Raw genomic sequence first — 19469 nt, 5'->3', positions numbered from 1 at the left:
CTCTAGTGGCTGCAGGCAGAAAATGATCGTTTTCTTCTTCCACTAAACTCCAGCACAATTTCAGCAGATGAGGAATAAACAAAAGCACAAGCGTACATTACCATAGAACAAACGTTGCTTCCAAAGCCAACCATAGGTTTTGTGCAGCAAGAATTCAAGGGTTATGCAGAAAGATGTCACATCTAAGAACTAGTTTGTCTTGTTTACAACTCACACAAGTGCCTGCCTCTGCTCTGTGCTTGGGGTCTGTCCTGATACCAGCTGGCTGTTTATGTGTATGTGTATATATATATATATATATATATATATATATAAAAATAAAGTTATATAAAAATATAAAGTTATATAAAAATATATATATCTTAGCCTGTGCTGGGACCCCATCTGAGCCTGCCATGAGACTCTCAGTCCCTGCACCCAGTGCAAAGGAAAGATGTTCTGTGTGTTAATTATAATAGTTCATCTGAAGCTGCCACAGGCAAGTTGGAAGTTGAGCATATTTGCTCCTTTTTGGTGGGATCCTTCCTTCTTTCCCAGGGTCAGTACCTCCCTCACACTGCCTTTTCCCCCTGTCATAGTCTCCTTTCCTCAGTTACCGTTTTAGGGAAACTACACTTTAAGATCTGCTTGAATCATCTGATGTTTTCGATGTGTTGTAGGAAGGTTAAATAAGAAGGGAAGATAAAAACCTTGCATACACACTGTTATCAGGAACTAGACACAATTATAAGCAACTATCCATCTATGTCCCATGTTTAGAAACAGAAGTTTCTCCCTTCTGCACTGTTAGGGACATTTTTCTTTCCTATCACAAAAGAACTACATAAGGTGGGCAGTGTTACTGAAAGCACATTGGAATGGTAGATGTTCTTTTTCTTGCATGGGTTTTGAATAAAGCTTGATAATACTGTGGTTGCCAGGAGCCAGCACTGAGGTCTCCCCAGGTACTGAGATTATAGCATCGGCAGCTCATTGCAGGATTCAGTTCCGAGATAAAAGTAAACAAGAGAGAAATCCAGAGAATCTCTGTTGAAGAAACTCTGTGGTAGCTTCCAGAGTATTTGGAATGCATTCGTAGGGCTCAGGCATGTAGAAACAAAAATTCAGAACATGAATGCATATTTCTTGTTTCATACACTTCTAAATATGTTTTTATGCATTTGCCCTCCCTGAGCTGAACTGGGAGATGTGTGAGGTGGTTGTCTTGTGGGACGTATTAAACAGACCCTTAGAATTGACTTTCATCTGGGTTCTTTTCTTTGTGTCATATCTATTACCTATCTTTATTCTGAAATTAGATGTCAAACTATTGCACGATGATTGGTCTATATAAAAATAAACCTGGTATTTTAAAAGAGTTTGGTTTTGATTAGTTTATACATACCATTAATTATCACTGTTGTAAGTTGCCCCTTTGTCAGTCAAACATACAGGCAGGCATGAATGTCAGATAGCTTGAGGTGTCTTTGTACCATGTACTGTAGTCAGATTTCAGATACATAAGCGAGGACAGTACAAAGAACCTGATTTTGTTCTGTTATATTGGAGATTTGAGTTGCAGTAACAGTTAACATAGCACCTGTCAGGAACATTTGTGTAACAAATGTCAGAGTAGTGCTAAAGCATGTGACTTATCACTGTCAGTATAATTTTGTGAAACTTAATACATTATTAAGAACAAACCAAGATTTTAACTCAAGCTATATAATACAGCAAAGCTAACATTGATACTGTTGAGTTTAAATTCAAAGGACAGTACAATTCGGCCTTACGTTTGATAGCAGTTTGTACTATTGCCAAACCATTATAACATATTGTTGAAATATGATTCTCTGTACTTAATCATTTGAATGAAAACGCAAGCAAGAAAATTGTCTGATGTGACACATGGTAAGATTTCTGTTGCTCTGTAACTCTGAAATGACTGGCTGTGCTCATTCTGTCTCAGGGGTCACTTAGAACAATTTCTTTGTCAGATCCATGTTATGTTGTAGGTTTTTAGTGAATTAGTGATTCTGATGCAACATGAACAAAAATTTAAAAAGTGGCATCAAGGCAAACAGAATCTTTCTTTTCTATTTACTGTTATGTCAGACAGGATTTGATAGATGCACTCATTTGGAAATAAGCATAACATTCTGTACAATATGAGAACTGTAAATTTGGATTTTATGAGTAGGAGTGGAAAGCGCAATGTTTATTAAAACAAATTAGTAGGGATTTCCTGGCATTTGTTTTATACTGCCTCTTGCCTAGTGTGTCATAGGATCATTTTAGGCATGTCAGGGAAAGGCAATTGATGAGTTTCTTTGGGACACTTACTCACTGCAGTTAAAATTTGCCTTAAAATTCATTTTTACACTTCTGTTAATTCTCTTTTTTCTTCGTTAAGACACTTAATTATGTACTACATTTTTAATATGAATGGTCCTGGTGAAGACAGTGACTTCATCTTCCTAAAGATTAGGATCATGAAACGTCAGAATTAAAGTGTGTGTGGTGTTTTATGTATGTTTGTTTTAATTAGCTCTACACATAAGTTCCTCGGTAGGAAATAAAAACACAAATGCTTGAAATAGTGCTGCCAGAAATCCCTGTCAGTGGGTTTTTACGTGTGACCGGCTGATCTAAATGTACATGTGATCATCCTGTGGAACAGACCTTCAGCTGATGTAAACTGGGATAAGTTGACTGAAATCAGTGTAGTTACACCAGTGATGTTCATTCTCCTAACGTCTGGCATCTTCCGTGTCACTCAGAAAAATATGCAGTAAATGGGTTGGGAGTGAATAATGTTTTTTTCTTCTGTTTATGATATTTGGGAGACAATGGGATATTTAGAAGTGTGAGAACTGTAACACAATGCCCAAAAATATTGCATACTGCTCCAGGCCCCATAGTTTTCAGGTTACTGGTTTGAGATTAGGCTTTTCAAGCCAAATATTCACTTTTAGTTTATCGAGCCAGTATTGTAGTTTGGGCATGCTGCTAACAAATAGAGACCACAAACTGCATAACCTCAGACAGAAAATCATAAGAATTCTAAAAGCCTTTTTCTAACCTTTATTTTCCTGTCTTCTTCTATAGCAAGGAGATCTGCGAGGCAAATGAAACCATCATGTGCCCTATGTGTGAACGCAATTGCACACTACAGAAACTCAATGAAAGCTGCATATATGCCAAGGTAATTATTTTCTTACTGCTTTCAAGATTTTTGTCTGAAGGTTCACTTGCATAGTGTAACAGCTGCACTTGTTCCAGCAAAGATCTGTGCAAAATGTGTTGTTTCTCTACAGAGGGGTTTTTTTTCAGCCTTTGTAATTCATGTTTCTAATAAGAGAATGCTCTGAAATGATCAGAGATTATTCTAAAATTTGTTTTACTTTCTGTGAGCATTTCCTTCCCAAATCCTTATTGTTTTCATCAACTTACAAAGTCCCCTGAGTAATAAAGCCTTTTTAGGAAGCTATTTCCTACTTTATCGTATAATTAACTTTCTAGTCTGTTTCCCTTGCTTACTTTGTAACTGAATTTCTGCTCATCCTAAAGGAATTCTCTAGTATAATGTGCCTGTGTTGTGCTTTACTCTGTCAAAGTAATGCAAAGATTTTACACAACTATATATTTTGTTACAAGAATCTCTCCTTCAAACTTAAATAATTACAAGTACCTCTGTATACATGCAGTATTTTCAAGTGAGCAATATATTTTGATGTGTGGTATGTTCATAATGCTGGAAAAGCAACCTTAGCATTTTTCTTGGAATTCTGTAGCCCATAAGATAAATCTTGCTCAGAAGCAATTTGTAGAATGTGATTGTGTCTGGGCCCTGGCATTACAACAACACTGCAGCAAGGTGAAAGACAAAATCGATTATGTGTTAGATGTCAAAATGTTGGGTTTGAGTTTTACTCAGCCTTTCAAATCTGTCTGTAAAGGAAAAATGTAAAAACATTCATAACAATTATTCATATTTAGATTTTTCCAAATTTAATATTCTATTTTATAATGCCAAAATCAAAAAGTGAAAAAGTTGTTTTGTAGCAACCGCAGTAAATACTGTTGAAAATGTTGTACTTAAGCTAATCTGGTTTTCGTTTTCAAATACTGCCATAACTCTCTTGCGGAAAATGGCTCCGGAAGATTTCTTTGTAACTTTTTAAAACTCTTTTTTAAGGTGTGTACTGAAGGTTAGAGCTTTCCTAATTGAAATAACATCATGCAAACTATATAAACCAGCCCAGAAATGCCTCTTTTTAGAAGATGACAAGTTCCTCTTCATCAGTCCACTGCGGTTTAACAACAAATTATTGCATTTGGCATTGTGGTTGGCATCACTTTAGGTCTGTTATTTTGACATCCTCAATAAGCAGCAGGTTTTCTGTTTTATTTATATGTACACTGACATCATGTGCTTAAATCATGCAAATTTCACATTTAATGTCACATTGTGAATAATCCATTGCAGCAGAAAAAAATATGTCTGTCCATCCCTACTTCCATGTGTTTTCAAACCAATCCCCTTGAAACAAAGTCAGATGACAACCAGGGAAGACAAGCAGTAACCACCCATGTTCCATCTTCCAGGCAACCTTTTCCAATGTCTGCAAATATTATGGAAATTCATGTAAGCTCCCAACTTTCCTGCCAATGTTTTTGCTCTGAAAAACTGATCGACCTTAGCTTGGAACACAGAAAACAATCAAAAGTTGTCTCCTTTCAGGATTCGTCTGTTCTGGATCTCCCCCAAGTGGGGAAGAGAGAGAATTCTCTTTGGGAAGAAATAGAATTACCAGTGGCCATTCAAATAGCAAAGAAAGGGAAAACAAACAAAAGAACAAACAAACAAAAACCACAACCACTACAACAACAACAAAACCAAACCAAACCAAAAATCAATGAGGCTTTTTATAGCTGTGAGGTAATAACAGTAATGACTTCACTCACCATTTTGTCTCTAAAGAAAAGTTCACTGCAGCTTCACTCGTTACCCTCTTGCTAGGAAACGTACCCAAACACATATCAGCACTTCCACTGGGTTTGCACCCAAATGAGTGAATGAAAACAATCCGTAATGTTAGAAAACCGCAATCTGTTTTCAGATTAAATGCTCCTTTGTGCTTTCTGAAGCACTGTTAGTAATATAAGTAGAACAAACCTATTTAAAAATAAGGCATCAGATCTACTCTCTGGGAAAATAAAATCGCATTTCCTTCTTGATTTTATGTTCCTTAGATGGAGCTCATCAGTGCTCTGGTTTTGTTGTTGTGGGAATGTAACTTATTTCTCTGTCTTCCTTCCACACAACCGAAGAGCTGATAGGCAAAAGAAGCTATTCCTGATTCATGGGCACCGGCACCTAATTCTAGAATAAGTGTTTTAATTCTTATTCATTCAGATAGTTCATTGTATCTGGGTACATAGCACTGGATTAATTAGGAAAAGTGAGTTCTTTAAGTGAAGTTTGTCTCCCCAAACCTGCTTATGTCATGGGACCTGCCTCATTTGTGTAAGTTCTTGTGCTCATATTCCATGTTATTAAAACTGCTGTCAGGGTTTCTTTCTTAAATATCTGCCAAGTTTCCCTTTAGAGGAGCACTTCAGAGAGAATGAACTAATGCCAGAAAAATCATATACTTCAAGTGTTTTTCCTGCCAAGTTTTTTGTAAAGCTGGAGACAAAATACAAAATATGCCTTTATCCTTCTTGTTACTGCTCATTTCTTTCATCTCCTCCCTCTTTATTCAATTTCTATTTAAAAATGCCACACTGAAGTTGATAATTTGAGGGAAAGGCAGATAATACCTGAGCTGTACCCTGAATTGCCAAATACCCAGGTTGTCATTCTCATCCACATTCAATAGACTCTTTGATCCGTGGGTGCTCAGCAAGGTTCGCTGGGGGCTCTTTGAGCTGGTCCTGCCCCCAGCACTCCTTGTCCTCAGGCCCTGGGGCAGGGTGTTGATTCAGGGTGGATTTGAAGTGCCTGAAATGTTGTATTATGTGAAGATGACAATATCAGTCAGGTATGCTGATAGACCAGCACCGATTCCTCCAGTATTTCACCTCTGCTTGGTCAACACCAAATCTCAGAGCACACATTTAGCCTTTAAAACAGTCACATCTTAATTCCTGAGTGTACTGCTGAAAGACTTTTGCCCAAATTTTATAAAGACATTGCTAAAAGGAGAAATCATGTATCTGGCTCCCTATCTAGCAATCAATGTTAATTCTGCTGGGTTAAGTTCGGTTGGATGGTTCATTCTGTATTTCCTTGGACAGCTGCGCTCTTTACTGAGTGGATTATCCAAAATCACATCCTCACACAGATCTGCATTCAAAACTGAAAATGTTCATCAGATTTATTATGCTGCTTTTGCTCACCTGTCACATTTTCAGTCTCATCTCCATTACGTTTGTGTTTTCCTTCATGGAAGCAAAAGAAAAACAAAGCAAAAGACATTTGTGTGTACAGTCCATCCCACTCTATGATTCATGAAGGGAACATACTGGATTTATTGATAACCAATATCAAATAGTCAATTGCTTTTTCAGAACCTTAAAAAAAAGAGGAGCAGAAAAGCAGAACTGACATACAGATAAAGTATGTGATATTATAATAATATTACAATATTATAATAATTTTACTCAATAAGAAATAAAATAGAGGCAAGCAACACTGTTTCTATTGAAGCTCTATGCTTTCCTGAGGTGGTTTTCTTAATTTGCGAGGCAGAAGCACTAATGCCAGCCTTCTCTAGAAGAACGAAATCTCTCTGCAGGATGAATTCTCCTTGCAGTGGCAGCTCCTATAGGAGCAGGTTGGGTGACCAGCCTGAAGGAGAGGACGATACATATCAAAGCCATTGGCAGCATTTTCCTCTCTCTTCAGATCTTCCTTCTAACATATGGTGATAAGTTAGTTTGCTCTATTATTTCATGATGATGCGTGCTTTTTTTTCAAATAGGAATTTGAAGCCTGTGCTTGGCTTACTAATGCTCAGCAATATCTTAAACCACCTTTCATTAGGAGAAATATAGGCCTGTTAACCTGCATAAATTACATTGATGTAAATTGACAACCTTATATCTATTGAAAGAACATTGATCTTAATTTCAGCTTCCTAAATACTGTTTCGTATTATGGCTTCAATATTAGAAATTCTGGATTTTTGTAATATAAATTGTGATGTCTTCCTAATAAGTGAGACACCAGATTCACCTCCTCAGATGCTTAGAGTGATCCATAGGCAGACAAAGACTAATTGTTACTCATTTTCTATCAATAAGCCTTAGACTTTGCTATAGAATTCTTCCAAAAAAATCTTACAACAAGGAGTAAGATAAGGGATGAATCCAACAAAAAGAGGAACATTCAGTGCACAATTTAGAATTATGTTTGGGGGTGGGGTATTTAAAATTTATTTAATGTTTATTGGAGTTTAGGGGCACAATTGTGAGGAGGAGAAAATGTCAACAATTTGAGAGGCTGAGGTGTCTGGATAAAATGAATATGTACTATTCTTACCTGCAGAGATATTGCAAGATAGCTTGGGAGGGCAAAAAATGGGATCAAAAGAGACATTAACTAACATACAGAGGAAAAGAAGTAGAAAGACAGAAGGTATTTAAGCTTATAAAAAACTTAAAATAGTAAATTTTGAGGTTAAATTTGTTCCAGCATATAACAACAACTCTGGAGGAATTTTTAGCCTGCTTGGACATGGTCAGAGCAGCTTTTAGTGTCTGTGAAACAAATTGACTGGAAAAGGATGAAGCAACAGTCTGGAAAACCAGAGTTCAAGTCTTACTGAAAGGCAGAGTAGTAGAAGAAACATGCAAGAAGGATTTATTAGAATGCTTCACTTTTGGTTTCTGACACCAGCTACGTATTCTGGGATTCTTTGGGGCAAAAAATAAGGTGACAGTGTTATTTGATCCTGATGTACTTATTTTCTATTCAGGTTACACATTTGTTCGATAATGGAGGGACTGTCTTCTTTGCTATTTTCATGGCAATTTGGGGTAAGTACATTTTTATTTGTTTTGTATTTTTAGTCCAGCTGATCCTTTTATGTGATTACTGGGTAAAGGGAGATTATAGCTCTTGATAAAATTTGAAAAAGGATTATGATTTTGTCACACAAATTATTTTTCCTGTTTTCATTGACTTCAATTTCTATGCTAGTAGTGGATGAAAGTAGACCTTTTATCATTAATGTAATGACTGTCTTTAGCATCTTAAATATCTTTAAGCCTGAATTTTATATCATGGAGGCAGAAGGCTTGTTAGAGGCAAATATGTAGGTTAATTTACCAGAGTCAACATAAAAATCACACCTTGCAGAGAATACCTAAAGCATAAATGAGAACATTTTTGTGGGAGCTAATTAGAGAATACAGGAAATATTTAAGTGCTTACGGCACTTAAAATATTTATATTCAAATTCTCAGTCTGAATATCTCATTATGTTCATATTGACAACCCAAACGTCATGTCATGGGGCCCAAAGCCAAGCAGGGTGATGCCCACAGAGGCCACTGCTGAACAGAAGTTACCAAGAGCGATCTTGTCTCTCTTGGAAGGTCAGTGTGATAGTGCCATACAAGACAAATGTCATGGTTCCAACATGAAAAGTTTCATGGAATTAGCTTTTGCTGCAGCTAGTAGTATTTTGCTTCTGGAAAGTAGGGAAGACTGGTATTAGAACAAGAGATAATTAATTTTACCAGTGTAAATGTTTGTCTATGTAAACCCTGAGAAAATAACACCAGTTCACAGACATACAACAGTCTGAAAATAAATAGAATGAAATAGAGTCGAATGGCACACAACAGCTTTATTTATGGAATATGTATGAATAAGCATTAATGATTCTACCCTAAAGTGAAGGATGAACAAAGGTCACGTGAGCCAAAAAAAAAATAAAACAGAAACAACAGCAAAACGTAGATAACACAAGCACATGCACATACATGCAAAAATCATAATTAGATTGTCAAAAATTAACACAATATAACCAAAGGGCACACTTGGATTGCTTGCCTCAGTGATATTTCTTCATTGTCTTCTAATCTTGCTGTTCTAGCTTTCCAATTGCTAATAACTCATTTCATAAATTCATAAAATACATTGCACTTGGTTATATGGTTACTGATGTAGACATTGCTAGTAGCTTCTTAGCATCTCTTCATCTCTGTCTTCAAGTTCTCCTTAGAGAGAGGTCTTTCCATTTTCAGCTGAGACCAAGGTTCAAGTGTTAAGGAGGAATTTTATTTGTGTGATACTGCTTTACAGTTATCAGAAAAGATGGAATAATACGTGCTAAGGGAGATGAAAGCTGACCATGATATTTTTCTTAATTTCAAGCAGCAGAGTGACACTCTCACCTAATACAGGTGAATGCGTCTCATATTTTCACTCTGCTAATCCAATGTCCTGGATGCGATGTTAGAAATCAGGTTCCGGTTTTGGTGAGAAGTGTGTTGTTTTCATGACTGGACCCTGTAGGAATGGCAACACTGCACATATGCACTCCCTTCTTTAATCTTTTAAATACTCTGAAATAAATACCTGTTTTACTCATCTGCAGTGTGACAGCCATTGTTTCTCTCTGGTATTTGTTTATATGTAATTTACTCCTGTATCAAATAAACCCTCATTGCAACATTCACAGTCAGTTAGTGCGATAACTCCACTGACGTGATCTACAGTTTCCACACTAAAAAAAAATCACGTTAACAGAGTCATAGGAACAAGCACATAGCCTGTGTGAGTAGTTATTTTCTCTGCTCTTTGTTTATTATATGCCTTTACAGCTAAGTCTTTTTCATGTTCTTTCTTTCTATTTAGACATATCTGTTAATTGCAAACAGATAAACTATGCAATTATTTGCATGTTACTGCCCTAACTTTACCATTTAGCTGGACAAAACCAGACCATGTTTTTTAGGTTATCTATCTACATGGCAGAGGTAATTCCTTTAGTTTCATGTTGAGGTATTTCTTCTATCCAACCTGTACCGAAAGCTTTCACATCATTTCTACGGATCCAGCCTGCAATGCAAACAACAGATCAGTTTGACAGAAGAATAGAAGCTTGTCATCTTTTTTTCCCCTTTGATAGTGATTTTAACTCTGTGTCATCACAGTCAAAGGTTAAATGTAGTCTGTGTTACTTAGTAGTTTTATTCTCCCCAGCTAACTTCAAACTCTGAGTAACCCAAATAAATATAATTCTTTTTGTTATATTTACTGAGGAAGGTGCAAAGTGAGGAAAATAATGCCCTGAGTCATTTATCAGATAGAAATTAGATTTGGGCAGAATATTTTCCCCTTGAGGTAGTTAAATTTGGGATTTTTTTTGTATTGATGCAAAAGTATCATGGCAATCCTAGTCACATTTTGCTACGTTGTAATGTCTGCATTCTTGACCAAAGTTACACAAGGCAGAATTTTACCTGGGTGCTATTTGTCTGTATTGTTTCTAAGAAAGCAAATACAACATCCTTCCAGGAAAACCGTAGGCTGATAATTTAATTACAACATAGAAGAATGATGCTCTGCTACTTGGCCTTGCCTGTTGCATATCAGTGTGTCTTGTGATTCTCCCCTTGCTTTCCAAAACATTGTTTACACAGAAATGGCTGTAAGATAACAGCTGACAGGTCATTTTGGAAAAAAAATGAAAGCATGTAGATAACAGGTGAGAATATAATCTGGAGCAAACATTACGGTGAAGGCGGGGATGGGGTCATGTCAGCCATAGGAATGTCATTGGATGGACACCCTGCAGTGGTGTCTTCTGCTGTGTCTGCTGGGCTGGTTTTGTCGCCTGACGCGGATCCAAAACTCGTATTGTATGGCCCAAGTGAGTTGTCTAAATGGAGAACTGAAAAGATAATGTAATTATATTTTATAAATTGCTTGAAGGATTCTTATCCCCATACACTGAGTACCTCACGGTGTAGTTCAGCAATCCCTCCCAGCTGATTCCAGTTAAACTTTTTGTTACATATGAGGGTGCAACAGATGAAGGCCCTTATTCACCATCTTCTGAAGATAACACATCCTCCCAGTAACACCCATTCAGCACTACATGGGTGGTCGACTTTCAAAGCTAGTTCCTAATCTGACATTCTGGCAGCTTTCAGCTCTTGCATTTGAGCCAGAAAGGGCATATTGCCAGAGTTTTATTTTTATTTGATTTTATATGAGAAAAAAAGAGTGTGTTTAGCCTCTCAGTGTTTGTTTAAACATTTAAAAATAAAGTCTAGGAACATGATATAAATGTTAGGAGACTGTGTGATTACACTTTAATACAAGTTTATACATATTCATGGAGAAGACAAAAGCAATCTTCTTTTTAAACCTCTTAAAAAAGATTTTAGTCCTAAAACCAGATATAACTTCTTCTCTCTTTCTGTAATCGAAGTTGGATGAGTAGGGAGTCCAGACTTTATCAGTTAATCTAAGTTTGGCAGAGATTTTGAGCTATAGGTTAAACTCACCCACAATTCTTTGAACAGGTTCGTTGATACTAGATACAATATTTCCTGAGGTTAAAAAGATAAATTGTAAGGAGGAGACGCAGAGTTAAGGGTAGTATTGGTTAAGCCAAAATTCAAAATAATGAAGTCCTATCAGTTGAAAACTAGTTGATGTCAATGATATAATCCCTAATAATTCAATAAAACCAGATTATTTAAGCAACTCTGTGCAGAAGTAAAAAATTGTCTTATGCAAAACACGTATTCTGTTCCTTACCTGGATCATTCCTTGTATTGTCATAAAGCCGTCTGTGGGAAAACGACTCAGACCTTTTCTTACGACATATAAAATATCCAATCAGACCAATTAATAGAAAAACCAAAATGGTTCCTATAATGACACCAGCTATTACTCCTTCTTTGCTGGTTTCATCTGGGAGAGAAAGAAAGAAGAAAGAGACAGCTGATGAGAATAATAAGTCTGTAAGATCAGATACTTCACTATTGCTTTATTGCTGTCAAGGGCTTTCTGGAGTGAGACTTCTCATCAAGGATCTGAGACGCTTTGCAGACTACAACTAAACCAGCCTCTCTGCAGAAACTCTCTGCCTTTGTAAAATAAATGAGACATCTCCATCCTTGACTTTCAAGGGAATAACTGGGAATAAATAAATAGATAAATAAATAAATAATATTAACAACAACAAAAAAAATAGTTTTATTCCGAATAAAGGTTCCAGGTTTAATTACAGAATCAACCACTATCCTTTTATTTAAAGAAATAAGTGGTAATCGCTTTTTGAATGCAATTATTTATAAGTATTTAAGCCAGCAGATAAAATTGCAGCCTGTGAATTTCAAGTGATTAAGTTTTAGAGTACCAGTTTTTGAGAATGGAAGGTAAAATATCCAGTAATGCTTTCTGCACCTGTTCAGTTAGCAGAATAACTGCATTCCTGCAAGATTTTCCTCAGATTTCAGAAAACTTTTCTTCAAAGTGTTCTGTTTCTCTTGGAACTGAACTTGCTCTCCCACTCCCCTTCCTTTTCAGTCAGGTTATCTAAAAATTGGGTACATTGTAATTATTAGAACTATGATGAGAAACATGAAAGTCTGATGCTCCTTCAGTTCTTGGTACAAACTGTACTTTCCTGGATATGGTGGGTAAGCCTTTCAGTCCTGTGTTAAAAACTTGAAAGCTAATTAACAGCAAAGAATTACTGTCTTCTAATCTTTCCTTTTCTTTTCCTGAAGACCTGATTCAGAGCAGCAGGATAGAAAAGTGCCATGACAGTTTTATGCTCCATTGTTTTCCCACGCATACTCAGCTTACTAATTAAATGCACAATGAGTAATTCTTTTGGAAGTATTTATAAGAAGTCATCTTTGGTCACCAAAGTTTGTGAACTTACATAAGTTGACTTGTTACATGTTTTAAATGTTATTTCTACACATCTAAAGCCCGCTCCAGTGTGAATGGGGAATACCTGTCTTTAGGTTCCCCTGCTCTTGGAAGTGTTAAACAAGTAAACAGCAAATAATTCTAAAAATTGTTTTTTGTTTTGGGTGAGTTTTAGTATTAGTTTGTACTAGGTCATCTATTAATTCACACATCTTATAAAGCCTCCTGTTCAATGAAAAAAAGGTGTTATTTCAGCATTATAATTATTTAATAAAACCACTTGGACTTAAGTTAATTCTTACCTTTGTTGGGATCTGTTGGATTAGATGATGTGGTAGAAGAGCTGCTGAAATTATGATTCAGTTCTGTTGTTTTGTGGGTGGGGGTGAAGTTCGGTGTAGGACTGTCCTGTGTCACTGTGGGTGATGTCAAAGGGATACCGGTGGGGGACAACGTGGTGGCGCTGATGGAAGAGTTGTCACCAGGGAGCCCTGCAGCCAAAGGGGTGCTGTGAGTGACCGTGGAGTTACTTGGTGTCCCTGTGGAAGCAGAAGTAGCTACAGCACTTTTGGTCACTGCTGCAGAAAAGTCACCTGTTGTTGTAAATGTCACTAAAGACGTTGGAATCTTGTTGAAGTTTGTGGCAGAGTTATTTATTCCATCTTTTGGTACCGTAGTGACATTTGAAGATACAGTGGTGCCATCAGTGGATGTCGGGGATCTACTGTGTGGCTGATGTCTCATCCCTCTTCCTTTCGCTACATTTTCTTTGTCATTGGCAGTCAGAGGTACAGCACGACTGGTGGCAGCAGGATTTACGGCTGTAGTCAAAGGAAGAGCAAAACTCTGCGAAGCTGGTAGCACTGTAGACTGATCGTTATCTCTAATTGAGCTGTTTCCATCATTTGGTTCATTTACATCTATGCCCTCAGTATTGCTTACATTCCATTGCAGTCTTACAAGCAGAAAAATGAAAACCATTCCACAGGAGGGTTGCATAGTGTTGACTTCAAAGTTTGTTTTATTATGCACAGAACCTGCAAGAAATTCACTTTTGTCTATTATTTTGTTTTACAAAGCTACTCAGTTAAGACCCAAATAAGGTGATAAAAAAGTCAGTGTTATACTACACAAATCTCACTCGTTTACCAAGTGTTGATGCTGAAAACTTTACGTTCCTGAGTCTTAATGACCTAAGGAATGACCTGAAACAATATTGATAATCAACAAATACTTTTTCTGCAAGAAAATTCCATAGTTCTGTAAACAGCCCTCACACAAAGAGGGGAATAATTCAGAACCACTTTCCTATAGGATGAGGTAATGATACATATTTGCATGGCATGCTTGAGGCAGTGTTTTCTGGGCAGGCAGCAACTCCAAGAGCATGCTAAAGAGTTATGCTCCATTGCAAAGAAATATAATTGTTACAATTAGCCCTGAAAGTTGATGGATAATGTTTAGTGACCCTAAGCGGTGAGTGTCATATGAATTCTGCCAGGAGCAAATCGAAAATTGAGTCAGTCCAGGAGTTATGGATGATGCTGAATTTGTGTGGAAACCTTTTTTTCCTATAGGAAACAGGAAGCTGTATGTTATACATTAATTTTTCAAATGTTAGATTGAGAAGGATGAGAAAAACTCATCTTGAAGTCACACAATTATAGCAGGTCTGTTGTTCAGTATATCCATGGGGTTTTGGCAGGTGGTGTGTGTTTGTTTTGGTATATGAGACACGTTGAGATGATGCAGTTTTTAACTCCTTATATAGACTGTGATTTGTTAGCACTAATAACTGCAAAATAGTGAAGAAACAAAACTGTTGTGTTTTACAAAGCTTTCAAACACATGCTTTAATTTTAACTGTATTATTGTTTTAATTCAGTGGCATTGTCTTTCCTTCCTTGTATTAACAGTCATATTAATGAACAAAGTGGGTTTGATCATATCGCTCGTTATCCCTTCACTGTAACCAAACTACATAGAGAAATGATGCTCAGTTCACTTTAACTGTAATTTTAATTCAGACATCAATGTACAAAGGAGTCAATATCCTTGCAGAACAAATTCTTTGTCATTTTTTCTTATGGCCTTACTTGTGTAATCTTCATGAGGGACCACAGGGAAGAAACCTCAGTGCTTTGGAAGTTGTGTACTGCAGTTCTTAGGCTGCGATGAACTGCATCCTGGAAATCACAGAATCACAGAATCGACTGGGTTGGAAAAGCCCTCAGAGATCATCAAGTCCAACCCTTGGTCCAACTCCAGTCCATTGACTAGATCATGGCACTAAGTGCCATGTCCAATCTCAGTTTAAAAACCTCCAGGGACGGTGAGTCCAGCACCTCCCTGTGCAGCCATTCCAATGCCTGACCACTCTCTCTGCAAAGAATTGCTTTCTAATATCCAGCCTAAATTTCCCCTGGCAGAGTTGAAGCCCGTGCCTCCTTGTGCTATTGCTGACTGCCTGGGAGAAGAGACCAATCCCCACCTGACTATGACTTCCCTTCGGGTAGTTTTGTTGATATTGCATCCAGCTTTGTGTTCTACTCAAAGTGATCAGATTTGTGCTGAATACTTCAGCAACACAGAGAAAAAAAAAAAAATCCTAATAAATTATTGTATAGCAATTTTAATATAAATATATATCCAGTGGCATAGTAAGTACTTAAAAATAGATTTTTGGCATGATAGAGTAATTGCAACATGTATTTCCTGAACACAACCCAGCACCTGCTAGTGACAGTAATGTCTGCAAAACCCCTTCAACTGTCAAGAAAACAAACATTTCATCTTGTTCTTGTAGGTAGATAATACAGTCTACAAACCTGTAAATTCAAAGAGTATTCCTTTGAATGTCAGCAAATCAAACCTTGCACCATTTTTCTGCCTTACAGTGATGGTTAGAAAGTACTTTACATAGTAAACAGTGCCATGATGAGCAAATTATTAATGGCACTTCTTTGTTTCTTGTAGTTTGGAGTAACGTGTTAATATTTGCAGAGCTTTCATGCTTACTATGCCTTTTATGCTTCATAAAGCAGATTATTTTTACCTTTACATTAGTGATCCAAAAATAGATGGAAAAATATAAACCAAGATACAGAGAGTTTATCTTCTAGAATTCAGAAAGAGATAATAACAAAGGGTGGACCCAGAAACTTATTGGATTTTTGATTTTGTGGCCTCTACTCTAAAATTCAGATTTGCTCTCCAAGGATGAGATGCTTCTAAATTTAATGAGCGATGAATAATAAATTTTCAAGCTTAAATGTATTTTGGTTTTCGTACTGAGAAAATAATTTGTAAGCTTTTAGTGAACTGCAAAGAGGAAATGAATATGAATTGTATTCTATAATTAATTTAATTTTTCCTCTCTGTTACTGACAAGTTATGAGTGCACTGGCCAAGCTTCCGCAGTGTGTATTTCCTGTTCATTTTCCATACAACTAAACTCAGCAGAAGCAATAACAATGTAGCAATACCTTTCCTTACAGAAATTGGTATAAAGAGGCATACACAGAATACTTTACCACCTCAAAAACTCCCCAGAGTTTAAAATGGGCTCTGAACTGACTCTGAGAGAAATTCTGTGCTTGCTTGATAAGGAGCATAAATATCCACTACAGAAAAATATGAATTTGAGTGAAATACTGTCATTATTTATGGTTGCTACTTCTCTGCTTCAATGTTTGAATCACAAAATGTGAGGTTTTTTTTCAAGTATTTTATCAGAAATACACTCAAGAAGAATTTGGCTGCAACGGCACTGATTGGCACCCCATACACTATATAAAAGATTATTAATCAGATCCACTAACAAGCATTAAAAACACCTCAGACTTACCTTGGAGCTCTACAAAATACGCAAGAACCTGTTGAAATACCGCTCTGGCCCTGAGTGCACTTAGTCTGGAGGGAAGAGGGGAGCGCAGGGACAATAAAGGTGGCAGCGTGACAGCGGTGGAGGACACGCCGTCCAGGTGAGATGGGACAGCCCTTCCCTCCAGGAACCAGCCCCACCGAACTCACTGCCACCGTGACCGAGCTCTGTCCTTACAGAGTCCACAGAAATTGCAGTATTTATGGCAAAGTGGGCAGGCAGTGCTTATTGCTTAATCCTTTGAAAGTCTTTGAACCGATGCTTCAGAAGGGTGGCTGCTTGCTGTAAACTATAGAATCTATTGTTCCGTGTACTATGCAACTATTAATTTGACAACAGATAGCTTATTATTATTATTGCAGAGTTTCCTCCAGTATACTTTGTGAGATGGAAACTGGAAAAGGTGTGTCTTCTACAAAATAAAGCAGAAAAAGGAGTTCTGTTGAGAAAAACGTGCTGCTAGAAATGGGTCTGATCCTATCTCCAAATGTGTTCACAGTTGCAATAATTTAATCTAGATTCAAATTTTCTGCATGTATCAGTTATCATTAGTTTTTACTTTTTAATAGATACTCAGCTACGGATCTAACTGTTACAGCTCTTACTCCTCACTTTAGGTTTTAAATAAACAGTACTGGATTAAGAGTGAGGAGTCCAGAGATATCATGTATAACTTTTAATATGCTGATATAGTCAACCTGTGATTTTTTTAAATTTATTCTTCAGTTTTTTTATGTCTATTTATTGTAGGCTGGTATGTGGTAAGGAATCTTTCAGTATTGTGTGGCTGTTTGAGTGGAATGTTGTTATGTGTTTCCACCTTAATTTTTTTAAGCAATCAAGTGCAAATACTATTTCATAACTTATCCTTCAGATAAGTGTTGAGGTTATGGCATATACAGGAGGTGTTTATATGGGAGCAACTAGTGGTGTTCTCTTGAAAATATTGCAGTGGACAAGTGGAAGGCTTTCTGTGACATGGATGGAGTTTTACTCTTTCTAATATTTCTGTGGTGTGAGTTGGGGTGGTCTTTGAGTGGAAGGAAGAGAGAGTTTGATACCATGGGCTTGGTTTTCTTTGGAATCCAGCATTCTGCTAAAGGAGGTTTTCTGCGATGAGTATCAACAAGCTTCTAACTCATATTTATTGCTGTGGCTGGGTGGGCATGTATCTAACAAATTGAACATGAAATCTGAAAACAAACCACAAATTTGTGTCCAAATTTGGATCTTACGCAGCATTAACCAAGTGGCAAGTGATATCCTGGGGTTAACAGTGTAGTTCCCCCTGGCATGCACACATTACGGTGCCAAGAAGCCTTTCTGATAGTTTTCTAAAAATAAAGGTTATTTGAATAGTTTTGAAAATAACAAGACCTTAAATATATACGTTTCAATTTTGAAGAGTGTGTCTCAGTAGTAGGTGTGGTACCAAATCTGTAGGACTTTTTATTGCATAGCTTTGCTGTAAAGGACTCCAACTGAATAAAACTGATGGAATGGAGCAGATTATTCAGAAAGGGCCTGGCTGGCCCTCCACTACTCTGCAGAAATTTAGTGGAGACAGGCCCCAAGCTCCTTATTGAAAATACTCTTTGCAATAATTTTGAGGAAATAAATACAGTGTTCATTCTGACATAGCGAGTTTTAAAGAACATTCCAAAGAGATGCACTCAAATTATAGTCTTGTGTTCTTGGTTTTGTTTGGGTTTCTTTCTTTCTCTTCTCGTTTCCTTCTGTAGCATTTAACAGCAGCCATTCATCATTTCTTCTTCTTGACAGTGTCAAACCTTTGTTTTACTTAAGCCTGTATCAACACACGACTGATCTTTCCTGTCTTAACCATCAAACATCACCTTACCTGTCTTCTGAAATGTTGAGAACTGTGTGGAGTACACACCTAGAGATTTTAGCTCCTCAGCAGTGCGAGTACGGACAGTGCAAGGGCAGTAAACAGTAGGTGACTTGAATAAGGATTGAAAGAGTTGAAAGAAACTTGTGGAAATGTACAACAGGCAGAACTGCAGAGCACTGAATAACAAATCCTTACATGATGTGTCTGTACCAAAATAAAAAAAAGAAGTACACCATGTATTATAAGATTGAAAATTCAGAACCCCAACTGGAGCTGTAAAATGGGAAGCAACGTGCACAGGGAAAAGCAGAGGAGGCAACAGATAATGTTTTCTGTAGGAAAGTGGAGGCTTGTGTGTGACCTTCTCAATTGTAAATTATCCGGAACTCTTGAGCAGTGGGATTAGGTGGAAAGAAACTGCCAGGTCAAAGCAATGTTAGAACGTGAATGTGCTCATCTTCATGTTCGAATGGTTGGATTAGTCATGTATTGTATGTCTTGTTTTTTTTTTTTTTTACAGCAGTAGTTGATGAAAGTCAAGGCTTAGCATTTTCAGAGCTGGGAGATCAGGGTAAGAGATGAGTCAGTGAAGTACCGGGAAATTTGGGCTGGAGGGGCTGGTTTGCATGGAGGGCAATCAGAGGTGAGTGGCATTAGCAGTGTGGTAGAAGGAAACAAAGGCAAACCAGGAAGGATCCATTTGAATTTTAAAATTCTGATGGTTTTTTTGCTGTCATTGAGACTAGAAGTCTATACCACAAGAGTAGTTTTGTGAATTATTTTTTTTCCAACATGCTTTTTGCATATGTATACTTATATACTTCTAGGTTTTGACACTG

General features: G+C 37.1%; 2 protein-coding genes across 3 annotated transcripts in view; one reads left to right on the top strand and one right to left on the bottom strand.

Annotated features, from left to right (window-relative positions):
- Window positions 1-19469, top strand: part of ANO3 (anoctamin 3) — a gene marked incomplete at its 5' end in the record, with an annotated part of 178758 nt that overhangs the window by 142488 nt on the left and 16801 nt on the right. For both annotated transcript variants that reach the window (XM_082058713.1, XM_082058714.1), the window contains 2 exons: window positions 3088-3184; window positions 7965-8025. In XM_082058713.1, the coding sequence (XP_081914839.1) occupies window positions 3088-3184; window positions 7965-8025 (158 nt within the window). The remainder of the gene's footprint in view (window positions 1-3087; window positions 3185-7964; window positions 8026-19469) is intronic.
- On the bottom strand, window positions 10732-13891 carry MUC15 (mucin 15, cell surface associated; the record flags this gene model as incomplete). Its single annotated transcript, XM_082058715.1, has 3 exons — window positions 10732-10892; window positions 11768-11923; window positions 13195-13891. The coding sequence occupies 3 exons, from the start codon at window positions 13889-13891 to the stop codon at window positions 10732-10734; spliced, it is 1014 nt and encodes a 337-aa protein (XP_081914841.1).

Source organism: Streptopelia decaocto (genome assembly GCF_964273445.1).
Source record: "Streptopelia decaocto genome assembly, chromosome: 7".
Classification (NCBI taxonomy): domain Eukaryota; kingdom Metazoa; phylum Chordata; class Aves; order Columbiformes; family Columbidae; genus Streptopelia; species Streptopelia decaocto.
Note: the sequence above shows the minus strand (reverse complement) of the source record. Positions and strands in the feature narration are given on the sequence as shown.